The sequence below is a fragment of the Netta rufina genome (genome assembly GCF_964035555.1).
Source record: "Netta rufina genome assembly, chromosome: Z".
Lineage (NCBI taxonomy): Eukaryota > Metazoa > Chordata > Aves > Anseriformes > Anatidae > Netta > Netta rufina.
Genome location: NC_140126.1, coordinates 49,441,820 through 49,465,850, shown reverse-complemented (window position 1 = coordinate 49,465,850; position 24,031 = coordinate 49,441,820). Strand labels below are relative to the sequence as shown.

The 24,031-nt window shown below is 36.3% G+C and overlaps 1 protein-coding gene across 2 annotated transcripts in view; it reads left to right on the top strand.

Moving 5' to 3' along the window:
* The window catches only part of HOOK3 (hook microtubule tethering protein 3), a 94,340-nt gene that overhangs the window by 29,038 nt on the left and 41,271 nt on the right, over positions 1-24,031 (top strand). For both annotated transcript variants that reach the window (XM_084305373.1, XM_084305374.1), the window contains exons 4-11: positions 2,996-3,046; positions 6,661-6,793; positions 8,927-8,994; positions 16,196-16,258; positions 17,317-17,400; positions 18,652-18,815; positions 19,414-19,554; positions 22,741-22,942. In XM_084305373.1, the coding sequence (XP_084161499.1) occupies positions 2,996-3,046; positions 6,661-6,793; positions 8,927-8,994; positions 16,196-16,258; positions 17,317-17,400; positions 18,652-18,815; positions 19,414-19,554; positions 22,741-22,942 (906 nt within the window). The remainder of the gene's footprint in view (positions 1-2,995; positions 3,047-6,660; positions 6,794-8,926; positions 8,995-16,195; positions 16,259-17,316; positions 17,401-18,651; positions 18,816-19,413; positions 19,555-22,740; positions 22,943-24,031) is intronic.

The window sequence follows — 24,031 nt, the reverse complement described above, 5'->3', positions numbered from 1 at the left end:
ACTCTGAAGAAGGGGAGAATGATGGATGGAAAAGATACTGAAAATGAATTGAGATGATGTTGAAAATGAATAGAGATTCATCTAGAAACAATCAATTGTGAGTTGTAAGTGCTTTAGCAGTGTAATAAAGTGTAGTTGTTACTATTTTTTTAGTAGGTTTCATGTCTTTTCCAAGTGGTTATGGATGTGCAGAAAGGATTATGAAAGGGGTTAGGAGGGTAGTATATGTGCTATGTATAGAAAAGGAAGAGGTCAGGTTGCTGGTACAACCAAATAGGGATCCCATGTGCTCATGGGCTTATCTCCAAAGGATTATAGAGCACTTTCTAGTCATGATCCACATTGGAAATTGTATCTGTTTTGTTCTGCCATTGCATGACTTAATGGTCTTTGTTAACTGGTTGTAGTGTTGTTTTTTTTTTCCATGTGCTTAAGAAAAAGACAAAAACATCTGATAAACCATCACCTGCTGTGGTTTAGAATTAACAATTTCCTGTGCTTTTCTCTGTTACATCTGTTGTTCATTTTCATTCATCTCTATTTGAAGTCTTCCTTGTAAGAGTTCATGCTATGACCTGGAAAATGGTAATGGGTCCTCTGAGCTGAATCGCAAAACAGACAACATTTGTGGTAATTTCCCATGATGATTCTCTGCCACTGGCAGTAGAACCATCTAAGTGTATTCACTGCACACTAGTGAAAGAGAACTCCCCTAGTAATAGTGAAGGTCGTTGTTAAGTTTAAGGCAGTCTATAAATATGCTGCTTTAGCTTTATAATTGTCTGATTGTGCTCTGAATACAAAGATGGTGCAGTTAACTCCTGAAGGCAAGTTATCCCAGTACTGCTGATTGACAATGGTTGACAAAAAAAAAAAAAAAGTAGGACCTCAAAGACAAGATTATTTCAGTTTATTTGCTGTTTTCTTTTTCTGAAGATGCTGTCCTATATGGTATTTTTCTTGACAGATTTTGATCAATACTGATTATGTTCAAGCATCTCAGCTCTAAGTTCTATGAAAGTTACGTGGAGGAAGATAACTCTTTGTTTTTAAGGGATTTTAATTCAAACAATGCTCACAAGGAAAGGGGAAAAAACAGGTATTTTCTAGGCTAGTACATTCTATTTTGTTTCTCATTTCTGGGATTATGTTCAAGTTCAAGGTTCCTCACAATGTTCTCATCGGTAAACTGGACTTAAATTCTACAGCATGGCCCTTGGGTTTCTGCAGCAGATGCAGGTAAATTACAAGCTGGAAGATTTTAATGAATCAATTATGAAAATTACATTCCAATCAGTGCAGTATTTGTTATGGTGATTTGATATAAAAATCAAATGATTTATATTCCTTTAAAATCTTAAATCTGTTGCAGACTTCGGTTATGATCATTCATAGCCCTTGAAAGATGGTGGTGATTGCTTTTGGGCGGACAGCTAGGATGTTATTGTAGATTTTAGAGATGCATTAAGTGTTAACATCTGTAGCCTGTTCCTTTGTTGAGTTTCCTCCAGAAAAAGAACTGCATTTTTCTTTCATCACTTCATTTTGTCTGCTGACTGTTGGAGTGTTGAGTCTGTCATTGGGCTTCAATCATGCCTCCAAACTGCTTTCTGCAATGTTTTCTTAGGCCTTTTGGAAGGTAGGTGGATTCTGTCCACTGCCAGAAGTTCCTTATTGGATATTTTCACAATAATAAAAAATACATGTACATACGTAACTGGCAGTTTTAAGGCGGCTGGGATTTGAGAGTTTTGTTTTGATTTTTTTTTTCCCCTCCCTCCATTATAGTGTCATGATTTGCCACTTTGGCTACTATTGTCAGCAACATCAGTTTACAAATCCTAGTTTGAATCCTAATTCTTACCCTACTTGTGTCTAAGATAAGACGAATAGAACTGGGAAGTGATTACTCAGTTCTCTAACCATCCTCTCATTTCTGCTTAGTCTTTATAGAACCCGTTTATGGACTTCCTGTCATAGGAGACAAACACACTGCTTCTGTTATCTAAATTTCTTGCTTATGTAGATTGTTGGGATTCTATATCAGTTGGTGGGAATCCGTCACAGTTATTTTCAAAAAAGATGTCTTTTCTAAGCGTCACCTATGAGATCCATTGGCCATTTTATTTATTTTTTGCACAGTTTCTATCTTAGAGACTTGTTCTAAGTTGTGGGTAGTATGGTTTGTGTTTTTTGTTGTTGTTTTGTTTTGCCAGAAAGGGAGCTGAAGAGCTGTGGTACAGATCCTGTACAGCAGGAGACACGTAGCTGATGTCATTGATTATAAAAGTGGAACAAAAACTATCTTTGTTTGGCACGGAAGGCATTGCTAAGAAATGCAAATTTTGCCTTGGCACTGTAAGACAGACATTTGATTATGAAGAACTGGGTTAGGGGGGATCAAACAAAAATGGAAAAACAGGAGGATTAATTAGTGAGAATGCTAGTAAGTTAGCCTTAAATAGGTTTGGTATAAAGGATGATATCAAGCAGTAGCTGGTTTTGGTTTGGAAGAAAAGGTTTACTTCTACAAACTGTAAATCACTAGCATACTTTATGACAAGAAGGAAGAAAAAGAATGTTTCGACTTACAGATAAAAACACATATATATACATATATATAATATATATACACTAAAATTCCTAAATATATATATATATATAATGTATATATACACACACACTAAGATAAACTTGATGCTTTAGAGTCTGATCTAGAGGCCTTCTGAGAACATGTGCTGATCTTCATAAACTTAAATGGGTTATGTGAATTCATAAAGACATGAGATCAGGTCTAGCAGTCTGATCACAAGGGACTGTTATATACTTTCCATAATTCTAATTTAAACTATTTAAACAGAAATTCTCATCATGCAAATTGATGCAACTGTATGATTCTTTAATGTGATTCTTCTGTGATTGCCTGCTTTATGATCATGTTTTTGAAATTTATTCTTTGCATTTATTGTATTTCCTTCCTCTTCTTGTCAAATAGGTAAGCAACCTGAAGAAAATCTTAAAAGGGATACTGGATTACAACCATGAGGTATGAATATTTTAAAGTAATCTACATTTATGTTCTTTTTGTAAATATCTTAGTTAACCTATTTAATGGAAGTTATATTGTACTGATTCATTGACTTCTGAATTTTCTTCAAAAATGTTTGACTCAGGGTGTTTCATGACCTGTTTTCAGGTGTTAGCCTGCTCTAAAACTTCTTACCTGCATTATCAAACACTCTAAGAGCTTTTAGAGGAATATGACATGCAAATCCTGTCATACAAGCAGATGTCTTTGCTGACTATGTTCTGATGATGGCCTTAAACAGTACCTCTGTTCAGCATTTCTCTTCTGTTCCAACTAAAAACTGCATCTTTTTTTTCCCCCCTTTTCTTTGAAGAGAGTAAGGAAAGAGAATTTCTGTCATCTCCTTACATTACGTGTTTTTAATCAATCGCTTTAATCCTGAGATGCTAGTCTGCACATGGTGTTCTCTGTTATGAAACTTAGAAAGTAACCACTCTGGAGAAGAAACAAAATAGTATTTTTCAGTGGTGAATTTTCTGTTGAAATTTGCTTTTAGCTTCAGTGATGTTTTGAAGCAAATTGACTAGTACAGACTGCAGCACAAAATCCATAACTTGTACATTCTGGACATTGCTTGTCCCTCAAAAAACAAACGAAGTATTAGCTTCTTGGAAATACTTCTTTGAGAAAGGTATTTGTTAATAAATGTAAGTTTTTTAAAAAGAAACATTTTCTGAATAAAAGTGTTATGCTCAGAAGTTCAGATTCAGTAAGTGGCCAGATGTCCAAGCTGAAATTAATTTTGAAAATTGATGGTGACCTTGGTTGGCCATCAGGCTGCTCGCTCACTCTTTCTCTTCAGCAGGACGGCAGAGAAAATACAATGAAAAAATATAGATTGAGATAAGGAGAGATCATTCACCAATTATAATCACAATCAAAACAGGCTCTATTTAGCTAAAATTAATCTAATTTATTACCAGTAATAACAGAGCAGAGCAGTGAGAATTAAAAAGAAACTAAAACCAACTTCCTTACACCCTCCCGTCTTCCTGGGCTCAACTTCAGATTCGGCTTGTCCGTCATCTTCCCCAAGTGGCACAGGGGCACAGGGAGGGGATGGAGGTTGTGGTCAGTGCATGAGGATTTGTTTCTGCTACTCCTTCCTCCTCCTTCCTCTGCATCATCTTGGGTCTGGCATGCACAGTCTCACAAACTGCTCCAGCACATGCTTCCCATGAGCTGCAATTCTTCAAGAAGTGCTACAGCACAGGTCCATACAGTCCTTCAGAAAGAAAGCTGGTTCATATCAGACCATTTTTGGAAATAAATAAATTTGTTACAGAAAATTAATATCACTATGACAAAAGCAATGCCAGCTTCTTTTTGGATAGTTGGAATTTATGATGATTAAGTTTCTAGTGTGAAAACTTCACTGCTTCGATAAGCCTGCAGGTTTTGACCTGATTAAGTACGCAAATTTATACGTTTAACTTTATTTGGTTTGGTTTCTTTTCTTTTTCTGCTGATGCGATGCTTGTAATGATATTGGGGATTATCTGGATTCTACTATGAATCCTGGTTATGTTTCTCTTGAGCCTGATTTCCCCCTCCTAGCAGTCGTCTTCTATATTCACATCTATATTGCAAAGAATTTTACCGAATTAGCATAATGATACTTCAAAGATTTTCAGCTAATTTTTCTGATTTAAAAAAAATTAAATATTCATACCATATCCAGTAGGACAGTCTTTCAATAGCTATCATAAATTGCTGTCTTTGTCAGTTATAGAAAGGAAGAACAAGAAGTTAAAAGTACTTATTTATAGCTTGCATGCTTTCTGATGCCCCAGTAATTTTGCTGCAGAACTCTGCTGCTCTAGAATTTAAGCTTCTATTCCTTTTGTAAAACAATTTTTACAGTATTTTTACAGTATTTTTATATTTATTTGGGAAAAAAAGGAAAAATGCCCATTTTCATCTCATGATATTTATTCCAGAATTCATTTTTATGTTTATTTCATTGTTTTTCTTATTGCATTATAATTGTATCTCATGTTTATTGCAGAATTCTCTATTTTCATCTTTACTTGCTTGGTTCCTTTATAATGTCTGCTGATACACCTCTTCAGCTTTTTCTCAACAGAAATTATACTGTCCTTAAGTATAAAGCAGTTATACTATTATTAATATTAATCTGGCACTGAATTTGAAAGAAATTGCAGAAATACAGGCCAATATGTAAACACATTATCAGACTTATATCATTCAAAGAATATTGTGTTTTACTGTGTTATCACAGTCCATATACAATGGTAATATTTTCTGTTGTGCTTAATGCATTCATAGAATTGTTTTCTCACCAGAAGGACCTAAAGGAAGTCTTTTCATACAAGATTATATCAGAGTTCTTTACAGTATACAAAGATTTCAGTTGCATTGGTTCTCACTCTTTGAGGAGGTTGTTAATAAATAATAAAACAACCACACACACAAAGAAACCCAGAAAAAAACGACCCCCAAAAATACAAAATAAGAACAAACCCAACCACAACTCCCTAGCCCTGGGAAACTTTTTAATGGCTTGATTTCTGTGTGGTCTTCATATATATCTGTTGCATGTTTTTTGTAAATACCTTTACTTGCTTTTCTGTTTTTCTCGGGTATTAAATCAAAAGGAGCATTCGGCAAACAAATGACTGATCCCCTTGGTAGTCATTGTTTCTTTATTGCACTCTGCTTAAGAGATGACAGTTTCTTTTTATCTGCAATTAATGTGTCAGAGATGTGTTTAATTCCACATTTCATATTCATATTTTCAACCCCCTGAAAGTTCTTGGAGAACAATCTAAGAGAATTGTTTAATTTCTTCTACTGACAATCATTAATGTAAATCCTTCTTAATTATAAATCAGATTACATTAATTATAAGTCACATGTTTTCTTTTTTCTGTTTTTCAGTATTTTTTTTATTTCTGTGTGTGGGCTGCTTAATTATATATTGTACTACTACCTTAAATTCTTTTCCATTAAACTATTTTTTTTTTAGCTCTGGGAATTGCTAAATATGCTTGAATTTTCTGGAAGTGTGAGGTCAAGTGATCAAGTGTTTTACAGTCTTACATTTGTCATCCATCAGTGCTAGACACATGTTTTGTAAAAGTGAAATATCTTAATTTCTGCGTTTCCAGTGGTATGAAATATAAGACCTGTACATAATATTTTATGCTAGCTAAAATGTTTTTAGGTATTAGACTTTTTTAATGGAAAGCTTTGTTGAAAAAAAAAGTTACCCGCATGCTGTTGATCATGTTTGAGCCTGCCTTTGTTACCTTTCTTATCTGGAAAAAAATCTTACTAAACTAAGTTTGAAATGACTAGCTTCTTACTTACTGGGACGGGTTTGTGTTTCACCAAATACAAGTTGTACCAAAGAATATGGATGACTTACCTCTTGGAGGTCTGTATATAAAATGGTGTTAGACATTTTTGTTTGCTTTAAAGTTGGATTGAAAACCGTACTAAAGTGAAAAGTGAGCACTTGTTGACTTCAGATCATGTTTGTCTGTCGAAATTTGTGGACCTGTGTATACATAGTGATACAGACATGTATGTACTGGGTCTTTATGCAGATTCTGGGACAACAGATTAATGACTTCACGCTTCCTGATGTTAACCTGATTGGAGAGCACGCTGATGCTGCAGAACTTGGAAGAATGCTTCAGCTTATTTTGGGATGCGCTGTGAATTGTGAACAGAAGCAAGGTATTTCATTTTGAAAGCACGTATGCTTCAAGACAGTGAATGAAAATCCAGCTTACTGTGTAATCACTTAGGGGAAAATGATATTTCTCAGGTTGCCATTAGAGACAAGTAAGTATCGTTTTTATAAGTGATAACGTTATTTTGTCCTACAGATAAGAACTACTGTTTCCCTAGTTTTGCACTCTTGAATTGTGGAACTGGTTTTGCTATCAACATACGTAGTTTCAATTTTTGTTTGCTGAGCTAAAAGGGAATTCCAAAAAGGAAAATTCTGGGGCCCATGCTTTCACCATTTATGAGGTAGCTCTGGGTAGTTAGGGATCAAAAAATACGAATGGTTTTAGGAATGCATTCCGGTCACCTTCTTATTGCATGACAGAGAGCAATCACTATGACTGGAAGCTGTTTTGAGATATGTTTCATGTGATCTGGGATGCTGTAGTTTCTAAGAGTTTTTGATGAGATTGGCAAATAGGAGTAATGACTGCTGGTGACCATGGCCTTCTCAGCAGGTGCTGAAGACTAAGCATCAAGGACATCCAAAATGGCACTTAGGGCCCTTGTTAGGCAATCGAATCCCATATCAGCAGTCACTGAAAGACAATTCTGATTCTCTTGACTCCTGTGGTATCAACTGTCTATCTGACATGCACGGTTAAAATAGGGACCCTTACATTTTTCCTGCAGATGCTGCAGAGGATGTAGTGGACAGTGGAGACACTAGTTAGTGTCCCAGATCTCTTGCTCTAAACCACCTATATCCTTGGGTGTTGCTGTGTGTCTTATTGTTAGCCAATTACCTTAAATTACACTTATTTCAAGCCATGTTATGATAACAAAGCAACCACAATTTATTCTTAATACATAAAGCAGGGAACATAGAAACATAGTTACACAGGTGGATAAATAAAATGATGTTTATTTATTTACGTTGAAGTTGCATTGAAGATCTGTCTCTTTGTGATCTCACTTGTTGCAGTTTCCTTTCTGGCAAAATGGCAGCTAATCTTTCAGACCTTTTGTCTTCCTCTTGCATATTGCATCTTAGCTTTTTAAACTAATTGACCTGTTCTAGTTTTCTCAGGTGTCTAAATTACTTTTATCTCTTACTATGAAATTGCTTTTATACTTTCCTTGATCAGGAGACAGTCTGGCTAACCTATTAATTAAAGTAGAGGTGATTTTCTTCCACAAGTGCATAAATAACTCCTTTATTAGACCATCTGTCTTTTCTGTCTTATGTAAGATTCTTTCTTCCTTTTGGTGATAATTTGGCATCTTCAAGTGAGAAGTATATCTTATTCCAGTATTTCTTTTAATGTTCAGACTGATAGAGTAAGAGCATAAATAATCAAAATATCTGAGCAGTCTAGTTATGTGTTTTGAATGAAATTTGGCATTACATGATTAATCAGTTTGAGGTGACTGATCCCCAACATCTTCCTCTTTGGCAAAGGATGTAGGTGGCATGTAAAGGTGATCATCTCTGACTGGACACCATACGATACTGGGCAAATTACAAATCCCTCGCTTTGTCTAAACATCAGAGTTTGTCATTCTAACCATTGTCTCTTTTTGCAAAAATACTTACAGAGTAGCTCACGTGGACTTACAGGTGAGCGAGGGTAAAGTGGAGGGAATTTAGTTGTGATATAGCGTAAAAATTAAAACGGAAACTAAGAACAGGTATGGAAATGACTTGAAATGAGGATGTTGTAGAAAGGACATGAATCTTAAATTCACAGAAAAGAACAGTCTCTCCTTGGACTGTGTACTTGTGTAGCCTGAATAGTTTGGTAACAAAGTTTTAAAAAAAAAAAAGAAAAAAAAAAAAAGAGGATAGGTAGAATTTATACGTAAATTTCAGAATTTACATCTTTAAAGAGTTGCAAGAAGGAAAAAAAAAGATGATAATCATTTACTTTTTTTCAGTGTTGCAGTGTTCCAGTGCACCTGGATTTACATCTGATCAGATTTTGTGATAAAGTCTTGTGTATTTTTTTGAGGTGGGACTTAATTGGCAGTTATGCATTTCTATGTCATCTGTGATACCTAGTCAGTTTGTGGGAAGGATACAGCTTCTGACCTCATGTTTTGTGTGTAACATTCCAGAATGCTCTTTTTTTTTTCCAGAGTACATTCAGACCATAATGATGATGGAAGAGTCGGTTCAACATGTTGTCATGACAGCTATTCAGGAGGTATGCTGGAGTACCCACAGTGTGCAGAAGTTCAGCTTTTCACTGAATATGTTTTCACAAACATATTCAAAGTTGGAAAAATCAGTTAAAAGTAAATAAAATAAGGGTAGAATAGGTTTTGCCATTTTGCATTGGAAAATATCATCTAATTTTTCCTCAGAGACACAAAGCAGTAAAGTTTGCTTTATGTCATGGAACTCCACTTGAATGTCCCACTTTTCTTTAAATCTAGAAGATTGAAACTTCTAGATGTTTTTGATACTGGGTTCCCTTTCCTATACCTTTCCTACCCTGTGTGTCCTGAAGTACACTAGACTGCTTCTGTATGGGTTACAAATATGATAGAATTTCATCAAAATTTGTACCTTGTAATCATAGAACTGCATGAACTAAAGGAGTTAATGTTTTCTTTACTGGACAAGAAAGAGAAATTTATAGCAGAGTATTCTTTTGTCAGTTGTAGTGTTATGAATAAGGTAGTGAAGGTATTTGTGATAAATACTTTTTTACGTGTTGGCAAGTATACCACTGTGTATTTTGTAAGTGCTGTTCAGTAGTAGGAAACTTGATTTGCTTCTGAGACTGCAGTGGTTATGGTGGTTAGCCTAAAGAGTTTCTTTATGTAGTGAAGGATGTCATGGTCATCTATCAGTGCTGAATTGCATCAAAAATACAGATAGGCACATCAGAGAAGTAAAGTAAACCGGTGTGTTGATTACTACTGCTAAGATGCTGCTCAATGACTTCTAATGTGGCCAAAGTGCCCAGAAGAGATGTGCCGATTAGTCTTTACAGATGCAGTCTTTACTGCCTGGAAGGCAAGTAAGGAAAGCAGGAAATCATTGGTAATAACCTTTCATCTGAGCCTTAATGAGAGAAACTACATTCCACGTTGAAAACTAGGGTAATTTCACTTTAATGCCTAAATACACTAAGAGCTATCATTGAGCTTATCGGAACTCCAACCTCAGTTATTACTTTGATGCTGCATCCATGCAATTCTAGATCTTGCTGGCTCTGTATGGACTCATACATGTAATTTTGCAGACAGAGTGTTTGAAATGGGTGTTAAAAGAATCCTTATGCTAAATCGTCTTTCAGTCACTGCTGCCAAGAGCAGGCAAGAACCAATTTGACTGAAATTTGAGATATTTTACTTTAACTTTTTTTTTTTTTTAAGCTATGAGATAACGTTTTGGTGGATTTTCTTACCTCATTAAACTTAGCTTTTAGCATCACTTTATCCCTTAGTGTCTTTAGAAAAGCCTCTCTTTAGAAAAGCCTGCTGTTAAAAATCTCCTGGATGTTAATTTGATAAAATAGCTGGATCTGAAATAGCCTATAAGTCTTGGCATTTGATGAGTAGGCATCGAACTTGTTCGGTGTTTGTGCCCTGTCTCAGAGAATAAGAGTAGAACTGGGTTAAAATGAGTATCTGTTCTGGAACACATTTTGAAACTCAGTGAATCAGAAGGCTTACTATTCATGGACTGGTGCAATTCTGAATGATTTTAATGCTGCCTTCCAAACTGTGACTAAAAATGTAAGATATTTGGACCCAAATGAGGAGAACCTGAGGTGCTTAAACCAAGAGGAAAGAAAGTATCCTCAAAAACAAGATTAGGTTTGAGGAGACCTTTCAGAGCTGCACCTGCAGTCTTTGACTTTGGAGGGGTGAAACGTCATTGTATTTAAGGATTTTCTCTATTTCTTGGACTTGGAGCAGGTCTCAGAATCCAAGTGACTAGGACTAAGCAGTGTGTAGGAGATACCAAAATAAAGTGCTTAGGAAAGTAGCTATATATGCATATTTGAAAAGTTGATATGTCACCTAATCCAAACATTTCAAAGCACTTGACACGCAGTTACACTTTCTGCAAAATTAGGTATTTAAAAAAACCTCTCTAGGCTTTACTGATGTATTATATAATTCATTTTTTTTGTTTTAGCAAAGCACATATAAGTGTCTTGATACTTTATGGGTTTTCGTAGATCATCTTAGTCATGAAAATAGTTTTGAAAAGAAGCATCTGCCTTTTTTCTCTTTTTTTTTTTTTTCCATGAAAAGCTGTTTTTAGATGGAAAAATGGGCATTTTGTTTTAAATTTTATTTGGTAAATTTATTTCAATTTTTAATGCTAGTGATTTTTCAGCACTTTGCTTTCTTACGTTTAAAATAAAAACATTTATAATAAAACATGGCTAGCACCTTATAAAGGTTTTATGAATTTAAGAATGCTTTGCTGGCACTTCTATCAGTGAGGTCAAATTGATTTGGTTTATTACCACCACCTAGTTTCTTAGATTCCAATCTGCAGATGTGCATTTCTAAATGCAGGCAGTGTACAAGGTAGAGGAAGAGCAAGAATTATATATCTATCAAAAATATTGGCAAAAAAGTATTATGTATGATTATTTATTATGTGCTATGTGTTATGCAACGTATTCACTATATTCCATTTGTAGTGTATTTTAATTTATTGTTACTTGCAATTAGTATGTTATATTGTATATAATATGAAATGCATTTTTAATTTCATAATTGGCAGATTTTTTCTGAAGGCAAAGAATCTTTCCATACAGAAATTATTTCAGCTATTCTGTATTTTACTTTTCTTCACATCCTTGCAGAAAATAACAGGAGAATTTCCAAAGCCTTCTCTTTGGACTAGAGCAAGTCTGTTTTCCCTTTTTTGTGCAGGTCAAGTTGAAAGTCAGAGTAGGCTCTTTACAGCAATGTACTAGAGATAGTCAAAAACTTGTATGGGTGCATAGCAAAAAGCCCTGCCTATCTGGATTAATAATGACTGTGTTGCTTCCAAAAAACAGAAACTTTTGTCCTTTAAATGTGCAAAGGTAACAGGGGATTTTGAATAGATAGAAAAATGTTATTGGGTCTGTCAGCAGGAAGGGGAAAGTCATGCTCCATTAAAGAATACACACTATATCTTTATAGTATTATTATCTTTAAAAAGTAAATAAACAGGAAAAGGAAACAATCTCCTGAATATAGAAGCTGGAATATGACATTGTTTCATGGGCTTTTGACTGAGTTAGTACAATATTAGCAATTGCAGAAGAAGCGTTACAGATAAGGCAAGTATTTTCAACTTCTAATATTATCAACTAAGTGGTATAGCTGCACTTGCTGCACAGTCATGTAAATTGGGTGTTGGGGAAAAAAAGCATTCATAATTCAAGTTATTCATGCCTGTGGATTTTGTGATAGTTAAACTCTAATTTTCCCTAATATTTGTGTGTCTATGACAGCATGAATTGTGCAGATTTCACGAGCAATGAACTCTCAGTTCTACAAGTATTTTTTAAGACATTTAGTCAAAGCTATGAGCTTGGAATTGTATAGATACAAAGGATTAACATGAACAGAATAGGAAATAACAATTGCTTCTCATAAAAAACAGACTAAGAGTTGTAAAAATTGTCACAGTGCCCAGGTTAGTGTGCCATATAAAATCCAGAATTACCTCTTTACCACAGAATAAGCTCTTCTGAATCTAAGTAACATTTTGATTGTTTGAGCTTATGCTACTTTGTCTTTATTCTAACATGTAAAAATAAACCAGAAAAAAAAGCAGGGAAATAAATGTTTGATGCTTGCTTTTTTACCATGCACAGTGCTTAAGAAGACTGTTCTTTTACTGTAGAGGCCTAATGCTTATTGCAGGATTTTGCAGGCACTTCTTTCATTTGCCCTTTTATAACCTTTAAAATCTCTGCATATCATTGTTCAGTAAAGGTAAATATTAAAACAGATGAAAATAGTGTATTTAAGCTAAATTATGAGGTGAGAGCTGAAAGCCAGTTCTGGAGCTGCAAAATTGACCTTTGTTCCTACCTGTAGTTTGCTTGTCAAGAAAACAAGGCTTGCAGCCGTGGAGGGAGTATGAGAAGGCCACTTTCCACTGCATTTTGTTCTCTTGGGTCAGCCAGTTCAAATACTTGAAACAAATAAAATATTAATGGTTTCCACACTAAACTCAAAGTATTGGCACTGACGCATACGTAATAAGACTGTGTGTTCTGATACCACACTTAAGGCTGGATGTGAAGCTGTAAAACAGCAACAGTATTTCAGGAGTTAGGCTGAATGTGAGGATGAAAGTAAAGGAGATACAGCAGAACACAGTAAGGATGTTTGCTTTTAAAATTAGAACAGTGTATTAGTAATAAAGAATCCAGAAATGGTTAATATGCCATCAAGCAGTTAACTGTTAAAATGAATGTTTAGGAGCACTAACCTTCTGTACCATCAGAGATTGGTGATTGGCTAGAAACAATGTGGATAACAGGGAAAATTAGGCAAACCTGTTATCTTGTATTTCTTTAGATGGACAAAGTGTAATATGTATTCTGAGTTGACATACGTGTATGCAACTGCATGAAGTTATAAAAATACAGCATTCAATAAAACACATCTTGACTTTTTCAAGAAATCTTGTAGAAGTTAGTTTTGGTAGTTAGAATGGTGCTGTACAAGATGTGCTGCTTATAGTAAGATGTTTGCTTTTAAGAGGGGAGAAAATAGGAAGAGGCAGTCCAGAAGTAGAACGTAGCCAGGACATCTGCTTATATATACTGTTGTCCTCTCCTATGTGTGGGAAAACGTGTTGGGAAAAGGTAGAAAAGCTCCTTCCTCATCCCTGTTTACTTTCCCTTTTCATTCCACATTTCCACCCACTTCTTAATATGAGTGTATTGTTAACTAACGACGAGAAGTCAGATTTGTATATTATTTGTGAGTAATCTGTTGTCTCATTCCCATTCCTTGTCTGGACACAATCCAGCTGCATAATTCCTTAATTTCATCTCTAGAATACCCACCATGTAATATTGTAAGAATGCTTCCTGTCTTTCTGTTGTTGTGTTTGCTCAGTCTCCTGTTGTGTTTGCATGTCTCCTATGGCTCTTGACTTCGGGGCTTCATGTGCACTTCCCATGACATTTTTGTGCCCCAGATTCCTGATGCACTCCATGGAGGAATTCACTTCACAAATTTAGTTTAACATTCATGCTACGCCCATACCGTGTATCTCCAGTACCTAATTCTTCTCTAATCTGTCAGCTAATGTAGTTAGTGTCATCCCTAATTCTCCCTAATTTTCCCCCTGATTCTCCCTCCTTGGAAAGACATCTGTATGTGGCTGTGAGCAGCCTGCTTGAGCAGAGGGTTTGGACCAGATGACCTCCAGAGGTCCCTCCCAACCTCAGCCATTCTTTGATTCTGTCCTTTTTTTCTTCTGGATGTTTATGCAAGGGCTTCTCAAGTATAGGAAGTTCTTGGAGAAGTGGCAAAACATGCTGAAGAATTAAGGCATTATATTTATTGGCCTCAGCTTGTTTCCTTTACAGTAATCTACAGAAGGGAGCAACATCACAGTGGCCACTAGTAGGTTGTACAGCCTCTGGTATTGCTCCCACATAACTCTGGAGCAGGGCTGGGTTTCTGAAGTGGTAGTTGTATTGTGTCCAGAAGGGGTATGTTGAATGTCATGGGTATGTTACTGTCCCTTACAGGCTGCGTGCAGCCTGGGACTTGCCAGCTGGAAAGTACTAAAAAGGCTTAAAGGGTAGTACTGACACAGTGTCTGGAGCACGGAGGGAGCGTGGTTGTGAGCTGTGTTGTTGGGTATGGAGCAGGGTGAATAGTTCAGCACATGGTTAGCCTTCACATCTCTATTAGTCATCTGGAAAAGCATTTAAACAATAGATAGTGAAATGAAGCAATTAAAACAGGCATAACAACACTAAGAAGAGAGGGATTGGAAATTCTTGTTTTGGATGGCAAAACAGCTTCAAAAATGTGGCCTTGAATTCAACACAAATTTGTAAAGCCACTATATATGGTAATGAAAAAGGCATGTGATTTCATTTTTCAGGGCAGCTCTGAGGCCAGAGACTTTCTAATTACTATTGCAGGGAATGTGGGCTTCATGGAAAGCTTCATTTCAGGGTAGTTTGTCACCGTAAAGATACGGATAAAATGGAAAGAATTCAGCAGTTAACAACAAACATGGTCAAGGTCTGAGGAGGACTTCTGATGACAGATAGATGAGTTTAAACGTATAGTATACAGCTAGATCCCAACTAAGGAGATGGGGAAAGGGAGAGAAATGTAAGTGTATAAATATTTGAGTAGTGTAAATGTCAAACAGAGATTTGCTCTCGTGTATGGTGGTATAAACAGAAAGGATGTGGAGGAAACGCAAGCCCTATGCTATACACCAGAAGAACTTCGCCAGTGGAACCAGTTCCAAAGGCACTGGGTTCTGTAATGAATAAAGGAAGCCCTCTCTCTGGCAAAAGCAGCCATGCTGGACAGGAGGCCTTGAGAAAATGGGGGGAAGGGAGGGGATGAAGGGGATGGGGGAGAACGAAGAAATCTTGTGATTTTGGTTAGGTTCAGCTCCTTTTGTTTGTAACTTCTGTGAGTTGTGCCATAGGAGAAACGATAAAAACATTTCATGTTTGGGTAGAATCACAGAAATGACAGTTATGTTTCTGTAATGCCTCCTTTTGAGTTAGCTATGTAGTATTTCTTATTTTTTTTAACCTTATTTCTTATGTTACAGCTAAAAACAATGTTTTCCAGACTAAAATTGCTATCAACCATTGATCACTCAGTATACCAAGAATTTTATTATTTATTCTTAAGAATAACATTTGTAGATTTATTTACTTATTTATTTTGCAAATTGCATGTGACTCCAGAAAATGAAGCTTTATTGTTTTGCACAATTAACTGAAATAGGTATATCCCCAACTTTTGTCAAATAAATAAATAAATTGGTACGAACTTCCAAATGATCAGAAAATGAAAACTATTGGCAGAGAACAATTTATGGCGAGTCTTTCAAATGCTGATAGCTTCCATCACTCAACGCCATTTTGGTAAAATGTTCTGCACGATATACTGCAGGTTTCATTGTAGATAAGGATGTGCTTTTGCAGAAGAAAATGAGATGATGTAAGATTTCATTTATATTGCTTTAAATGTAATAAATTTTGAAGGTTACTTTCAGTAATTTTTTTCTGAATGTCATATTAAAATGAAGTGGAAAACTTCATTGTTGTCAGAATGAAGCTTGCAGAAGTTCAGATCAATTTGGTATTTCATTGAAGCTTAGGTTTTAATATAAAAGTAAATCTTTGCTTTTTCTAATCCACTGTAATCTAATTGCAGTTGATGAGTAAAGAGTCTCCCGTCTCTGTTGGAAATGATGCTTACATTGACCTTGATCGGCAGGTATCTAAGACTAGATGTTTCTCTTCCTTCAATTATAGTATATCAGTGCCCAATCATTTTGCTTTATTAAGAAGCCTGTCTTTTTGTAGAGTCATGAAAGGATTTTGTGGGAAATTCACGTAAGGAACAGAAAAATAAATTTCAGTATTTTAAGTCATTTTGCTTTATAAGTTGAGTTTCCCATTTTGGGTATTTAACAGAAAAAAAGTCATTTTGGAAAAAAAATAGCTATGTGACTTAGTATAGCAAAACTGCAGACTGGTGTAAATTTCTGGGTAATGAGAAAGAAGAATAAGAATGTTTGTAATATTTATCAAAACTTTTTTTTTTGCCATCTCCCACTTCTAAAATTGGCTAAAACAATGTATAGATTTGGTTCAAAATTCTTAAAACAGTCCTGAGTGCTATTACAACTTGTAAGAGAGTTAACTTTACAGCATTCATATAAAAATGCGGAAGGTATGCATTTTTGAACATAAAACCCTTTATGGGGATTACCTGAATATTTCCCACTACTTAAAAGATTCAATGTCTTTTTTTTCCAGAAGGGGGTAGGGCTCTCCATCACCATGTTAATTGTAATCCTGTCATGCAGTTTCAAGTGACTAGGGAGATTTTACCCTAATTGTCCATTCCCTGTATTCCACCTTCCAATCCTTTGTGTATTTAAAAAGTAGATTGAAAACCGAAATTACCCACTCTTCGCATCCGTAAAGAAAAGTGGTATTGACAATTTTTTCCAGTGTGTGCAGAATTGACAAGGTCTTCAGACCCAAGTTCTTCAGGAATTTTAAAGTCTGTTCGTAGAATAAATGTGGTAATTCTAATGCTTTTTTGTAAGACCAAATACTCTTAAATATGTTTACTTCTGTCACACAAATTAAACACTGCTCATATCTGCTTCTTTGTTTCTTTTTAAGAGCAGAATTGCCTCACTTTCAAAAAAAACTTAGTATATATCCTAAATGTAGTAATAATTGTGCAGTCATGTAGTTCAGAATTTTTCTACCTGCTTTACAGAGAGTGATTAAACTAAAAATATTTGTTGTTTATGGTAGCTGAAGAAAACTACGGAAGAATTAAACGAAGCACTGGCAACAAAAGAAGAAATCGCCCAAAGATGTCACGAGTTAGATATGCAGGTAGGTTTTCTATATTGTATCTGTTAGTAATTACTGAGGAAGAGACTTAGGAATTTTTAGGTAGCTGAAGACAAGACATATAGCATGGAAATCTAATTTGTACATTGGAGAAGAAAATTGCACAGTAATTCTTTTGCTTTACTTGCGCTAGCAGAGTGAAGTTTGTTCTGTCATTTTGATGCAATGTTACCGTTACTAAGATGATTCATTCTAACAAAACTTTTATTCAGATAGGAAGGAACTGAGCTGTGTGGCTCAATGCTTGAGTTAGAGAACTCCTAGGAGTAGTGCAGCTGTAACAATTAGTTTCAACCCAGTCAGAAGCTACTGTTTTCTACCAGCTCTTTATGGGTTTAAACTGAGCCTTACTGTAAAATTGATCATATGTGATCTGGAAGACGTGAAGAGGGTAATGAGGGAGCCTAAGAAGGCATTGTCAGTGAAAATTCTTGGTGCTATAATTCAGCTTTTTGCCAAGCTGTTCACTAACTTAGAATTAATGAAGTTGTTTGCCTTGATTTGTGGTTCATGGTGGATTTTATTTGATAATACAAGCTCTTAATGAAGTATTGCCTTCTGTTGAGATCTTCATATTTCTTCTCTTGCTCTCCTCCTCCTCTTGCATATTTAATAATAGCTCCTATGCAGCTTACTAATATATGAACTCACGCTTCAGCTGCTGTTTGCAGCACTTCTGGTTCTCTCTGCACCAGTGCTTGTTTTCACAAAACTGTTGGAAACTGAGCCATCTTGGGATTTTGTTCCTGTTTCAGATCTGCTTACAGTTGGCTTCTGGATGAAAAAAAAAGTAAAATCAGAAGGGCACAGCCATCGCTTGGATATCCAGACTTGGATATTCTATGGAAATGATAGGCATTGTTTCATTTGGAAGTCAATTTTAAAAGCTTTAATATGAAGTGCTAATTTTACTTGTTTGGAAAGTATGCAGACATCAATATACTGAACTCATTTTCTGTGATAGCTAAGACTTTTTGCCTAGATGCTTCTGAGAAGTACAGTTAAAATTACATTTTATGAGTGGTAAATTCTACCCCTAATGTTGCCATATGTTGTTACATCACATAGCAATTGAATACCTATTAAAGTTACAGTTTGTCCTTTGTGAAATGGGATTATTGAAAACTGTGCATTTCCATCTATGAGTTGTTTCTACTGTATTATGCACACAGGAAAATTGCTGTATAGAGCTGGATAGCTCTGTTATTCTAGTTCCTGTATTTCTTAAAACAGGTTGCAGCCCTTCAGGAGGAGAAGAGCAGCTTGCTTGCTGAGAACCAGATTTTGATGGAACGTTTGAATCAATCTGATTCTATCGAAGATCCCAACAGCCCTGCAGGTCGTAGGCACTTGCAGCTGCAGACACAGCTAGAACAACTCCAAGAGGAAACATTCAGGTAGAAGAATTGCATGTGGGTAGATGGTTTGTTTGTAGCTGGTAGCAGACATGACTATGTGTTTGCTAGTTGAATTCCAGGTAACTAAAGGAATGACTTGGTAACTAAATGAATGTGCTGGACAGGCTTTAAAGATAAATAAATAAAAACCACCTCATTGAGAGCTCCACGATGTTTCATCTGATAATCAGGTTAATACTATTGAATGTAAACAACTGAAAAAAATCCTAGGATAAAGACATCATGTTCAGACTCCGTACTCCCTGAAAAAAAGAAAAAGGTGGAAATTTCTGCATGAACATTGACTTTTTTGGATTATTATAACAGAAGAGAGTTAGGTTATCTTTCCATTAAAACATCACAACATTGGGACATTCCATGTAGAAACACTGACATCAAATAGAAGGCATCAAAAAACTTGATCTCCTTCTATATTTTTCAATAATCAAAGCATTTGGGAGTGTCTGCAGTGTTGCACACTGGGCTGCTGTTTTCCTTTCTTGCATAAGAAGTCTGTTTCCAGCATTCTTAGAGAGGATGATGGTGAAGAAAGGTAACTGTTGCTCAAGGTGAGAAATCTTCTGTTTCATTTCTACAGATTAGAAGCTGCCAAAGATGACTACAGAATACGCTGTGAAGAACTAGAAAAGGAGATTGCTGAATTGAGACAACAGACAGAAGAGCTTACTACATTAGCAGAAGAGGCTCAGTCTCTGAAGGATGAGATAGATGTACTCAGGTACACACCGCAAAATTCTGCTTAAATAAATTAATTACTTATTATATGTCTAATCAGTAAATATTAGCAAATTTAGCAAATTTATACCATCTTATGGCCATAACAAGTTATGTACTGGTCTCTGAGTGTAGACTATTCTATGCTCTTCATCATCTTCATGATGTGAGTGTCCATTCCTGTTGGGAAACCAGACCTTTTCCTTTCATGGGATTGTTTGGACTTGTGCTTTGGTTCATCGTATAATATGGACAACGTCTGTTACAGCTGTCTTTGCCACTGAATTTTTAGCACCCATAGTTGTAATGACTGACAATGGTAGGGGTTTGTAAGATGGGACAGCCTCTTTTACAACAACAACAACATAATCCTTCAATGGTGGTATCTTGCTGCCATGAATTATTCAGAACTGTTTATCTGCCACTCAGCTGTATCTTTTTTTCTACCAATTCTAACATGACTTCCTTTAATACTGACTTTTCTAATTCACTAGCTTTCTACTAAAGACATTCATCTTTACCTTCTCTGTCATTAACATAAGGAATGAACCCAACATACTGCCCAATTCTGTAAATGATCTGTGTGGGAAGTTTGGGTTCGAAGAGTAATTCCTTGCATCAGAGAGAGTCTCTGTGCATTGCTGGAGGTTATGGAGATTTGGGTTGCCCCAGGATCTCATAAACTGACCACCAGCAGGGGTTTTTCCAGATTTCATAGGAAATTGAGTATGTAAATGAGTTCCAAAATGAAGCTGAGGAAACTGTAATAGTTGGGAATAGGGAGGAGAGCGGGCAGGGACAGTGCCATCCAGACAGTGTTCCAGGTTGTTCATTATGGGTGCTACTATGTGAACTTTGTCATTCTTTGAATCAGAGGGGTTTGTTATATGGTGTTCATTTGATAGGGGTTCAGGACTCTGGATCGTGCCATGTATCTCTGTCCCCATCATCATCATACATAGCAGTCATAACTTTGGGTCTGCTCTGTCAATTTGTAGCAGTTGTTGCCATTGCTGCTAAGCTTCAGTGGTGAATTGGGGCTGTACTTTATTTTGTAGGTATTTACTCTGTGCTTACTGTTTTTTATTGCTGGCTTTGTGTCATACTGCTTTTGGAAAGATTTTATTTCTCAGCTTCTAACAAATAAATTTTAGCTTGTTTGTCTCTTACCATGTCTACCATAGCCATCAAGCAAATTCAAAGGAACCGTCATAATCCTGACTTGCTCTTTCCTTTATATGACTTTTATTTTTCTTTCTCTCAAACCCTGATCAAATTGCCATATGTTCAGTACAGTTTTTCCCTCACCTGTTGAGTAATTCAATGCAGGTTATTATATCCTAATTTCATAAGCTTTTGCCTTCCATCTTTCTATCCAGCACATACTCCTGATTTAAACCCCATGTTAGTGGTCCCAGTAGTACTTGTCTTACGGCTCCCCAGTGTTACTTAGTGTGACTCACAAGGTGAAGTAACACTAAGCATTTTTTTTTTTTTTTGCTGATGTTGGTCTGCCAGAAGGAGCATATTGTGAATGCCACTTCAGTGTCACAGTCCTTTTCAGATCCTCCAAATGAGTGCACAGACCACTACTCAATTCTGCTTAAGTAAATTAGTTACTAATTACATGCCTAACATTTACTGATTAGATAGCTTAGCAGTATTATGCTATCTGATGACTGTAATAAATCACTCAGTGGTATATTGAGTACTTTCCACTCACCTGTGCCACAACATGAGTGTCTATAATCATCAGGGAGTTTGTATACTTGTAGTCTGGTTACACGTAATACAGATTCTCCAAATGCCTGCTAGTGGCTTTGTTTATATTTTCTAGTTAAGTGAGGGTGGCTTGGACCATAAATTTCTCAGATCCCTTGCTGTTCACGTGAACAGTGTGCAGTATGTGCAATGCTGTGCTTCAGCTGGTATCCTGGAGTGTCCGTCCTCTGTGTTCTGGAACACCAGGATTTCTGTATTTATCTGTACCAGTTAGTGGAGGGACTGAGACTCCATTATTTCTACTAATCACAGAATCATAGAATGGTTTGGGTTGGAAGGGACCTTAAAGGTCATGTAATTCCACCTCCCACACCATGGGCAGGGACACCTCTCCCCAGACCAGGCTGCCCAAAGCCCCATCCAGCCTGGCCTTGAACACCTCCAGGGATGGGGCATCCACAGCTTCTCTGGGCAGCCTGTGCCAGGGCCTCACCTCTCTCACAGTAAAGAATTTCCTGCTTATCAGTGTAGAATCATTACTCCTTGTCATGTCACTACATGCCCTTGTAATGAGGCCATGGAGCAAATATTGCAGTAAATACAGAGGGAACAAAAGGTGGAATATGAAAAGGACTTCTGAGGGATACGGTTGCTGTACTTTTTTATAGCTGGGAGAATGCAATGAGGCATCACATCAGGGCATGAGCTGAAGGTCTCTGAGCTTTTGTTGATGAAACTTAATAATGATAACTAACATATATACCAAGTTGCAGGTGTTTAGTTCAGTGAGATACCAGTTCTATATTTCTTTAAGATACTTTTGTTTAATGTCTCTGAGTTGCACATTTTGATAAAAATGCAAGTCAGATTTTTTTCATCATCTTTAAAAAATAAGTAGATTACCACATGGAAATTAAAATTTAAACTTTAGTTTATGAAACATGTTAGAGAGTCTGACCCTCCAGTATTTTGTATCAAAGACACTCCGCATGTCCTACAGGAATTAGCAAACCCATGTTTATGAGTCTGTAGTTCTTGATTTTTTTTCTTTTTTTTTTTCTATTCTGACTTAAGGTTTGTTTATAAGACTAAGTCAGTATTGTCAGCAGAAGTCAGATCTTGAATCCAGCAATTGGTATAGTTTGCACATTTGACCTTGATGGGGAAGAGTTGACCACACTGAACAAATGTGAAGTGGGTACTGTGGCCTTCAAAATAATACAGACCTGTGTTCAAACAGTACTCTTTAAAGGTGCTTCAACAGCTTTTTGAGGTAACAAATGGTGGAAGGGAAGCAGACAACTTAGAAGTGAAAACATCTCGTAATGTAAGAATATGGTCACTTTCTCATGTTCCTCATGATGTCTCATAATGTGTTCTGCATGAATTCATACTACAGAGGAAGCTTCAGGACATACAATTTTGTTAGCTTTCAGAATATAAACCTGATACAAATCTGTCCCTCCAGGCATTCTTCTGATAAAGTAGCCAAGTTAGAAAGCCAAGTTGAGTCGTACAAAAAGAAATTAGAAGACTTGGGTGATTTGCGGCGGCAAGTGAAACTCTTAGAAGAGAAGAATACGATGTACATGCAAAATACTGTGAGCCTGGAAGAAGAACTAAGGAAGGCCAATGCAGCACGCAGTCAGCTAGAGACGTACAAGAGACAGGTGAGAAAAAACATCGTCAGTGCAGCAGTTCTCTGCATTGTTTAACAGTTCTTGTCATCACACAGCTAATACCTCAAAGTAAAAAAGAAAAGATGAACAGACAGCTCCATGTGTTTAGGAGAGTTGCTTGTTTTGTGGGCGCTGCCTTTTTTCTTCTTTTCTGCAAGTCTTATCATTGTTTGAATTTTACCTTTGTTTGCTAGTATACAGTATTTTTCTCTTTTCAAAAAATCCACAAATGTTAACATTTTTTTCTCAAACTATTCCTAAATCATACTCAGTATTGAGGTTTGAGTTACAGCCTCTTCTTTAAGAAAAAGTATCCACTTTTCACTTAGAAATTTCCAGCAGTAAGGAGCATAACATAGATCAGGTAAGTTATTCCATTGATTCATCAACCTTTTTATTTGAGGTTCTAGTTGTGCGTAGTTGTAAAGAGAAAAGGATGTATACCACCCTTGTTGTTTATATGCACTCAACAGAGTACAAAATTAATCACCGCCACTCTCTCTGAAGTGAAAGGCATTTATCTTGCTTAACAAGGCACTATGTGATCATATTTCTGTAATGGTGGAAGATGTGCTCAGTCTTCTCTCTGCTTCTGTGCTACGCTGATATGACATCATACTTGGATTCTTGTTACAGATCAGACAGAGCCGCGTTTGTTAAAGCAGTAGTGCCCACTCAGTATTCCTATCTGATTGTGAACTCCAAGTGGTAGTCATGGTACAAAGGTCTCTATACATCAGCTTACAGCAGAGTAAGAATGCAAAAGCTGCCACCAACTATAGTGCATGCCCTCATGCCAAGTGTGGCCTGAGAGTTGAGAACTTTTTTTTGTGTGTATGGCCATCTTGGTTATTAGGACAGTGAGCTTCAGCCCTTATGGGCTAATCGTAAATACAGTCCAAGTGATTCCACTAGAAAAAAACTTGGGCAAGAAAAACACTGAAATAACAGATAATCAAAGGGAAAAGTAAAACCAATGGCCTTTCATACACAAGCAGTATTATGTTAACTAGCAAGAAATATTCCTTGCCTGTGAACAGTTCAGTATGTGATATAATTACGTAACTTTGGCAATCTGCA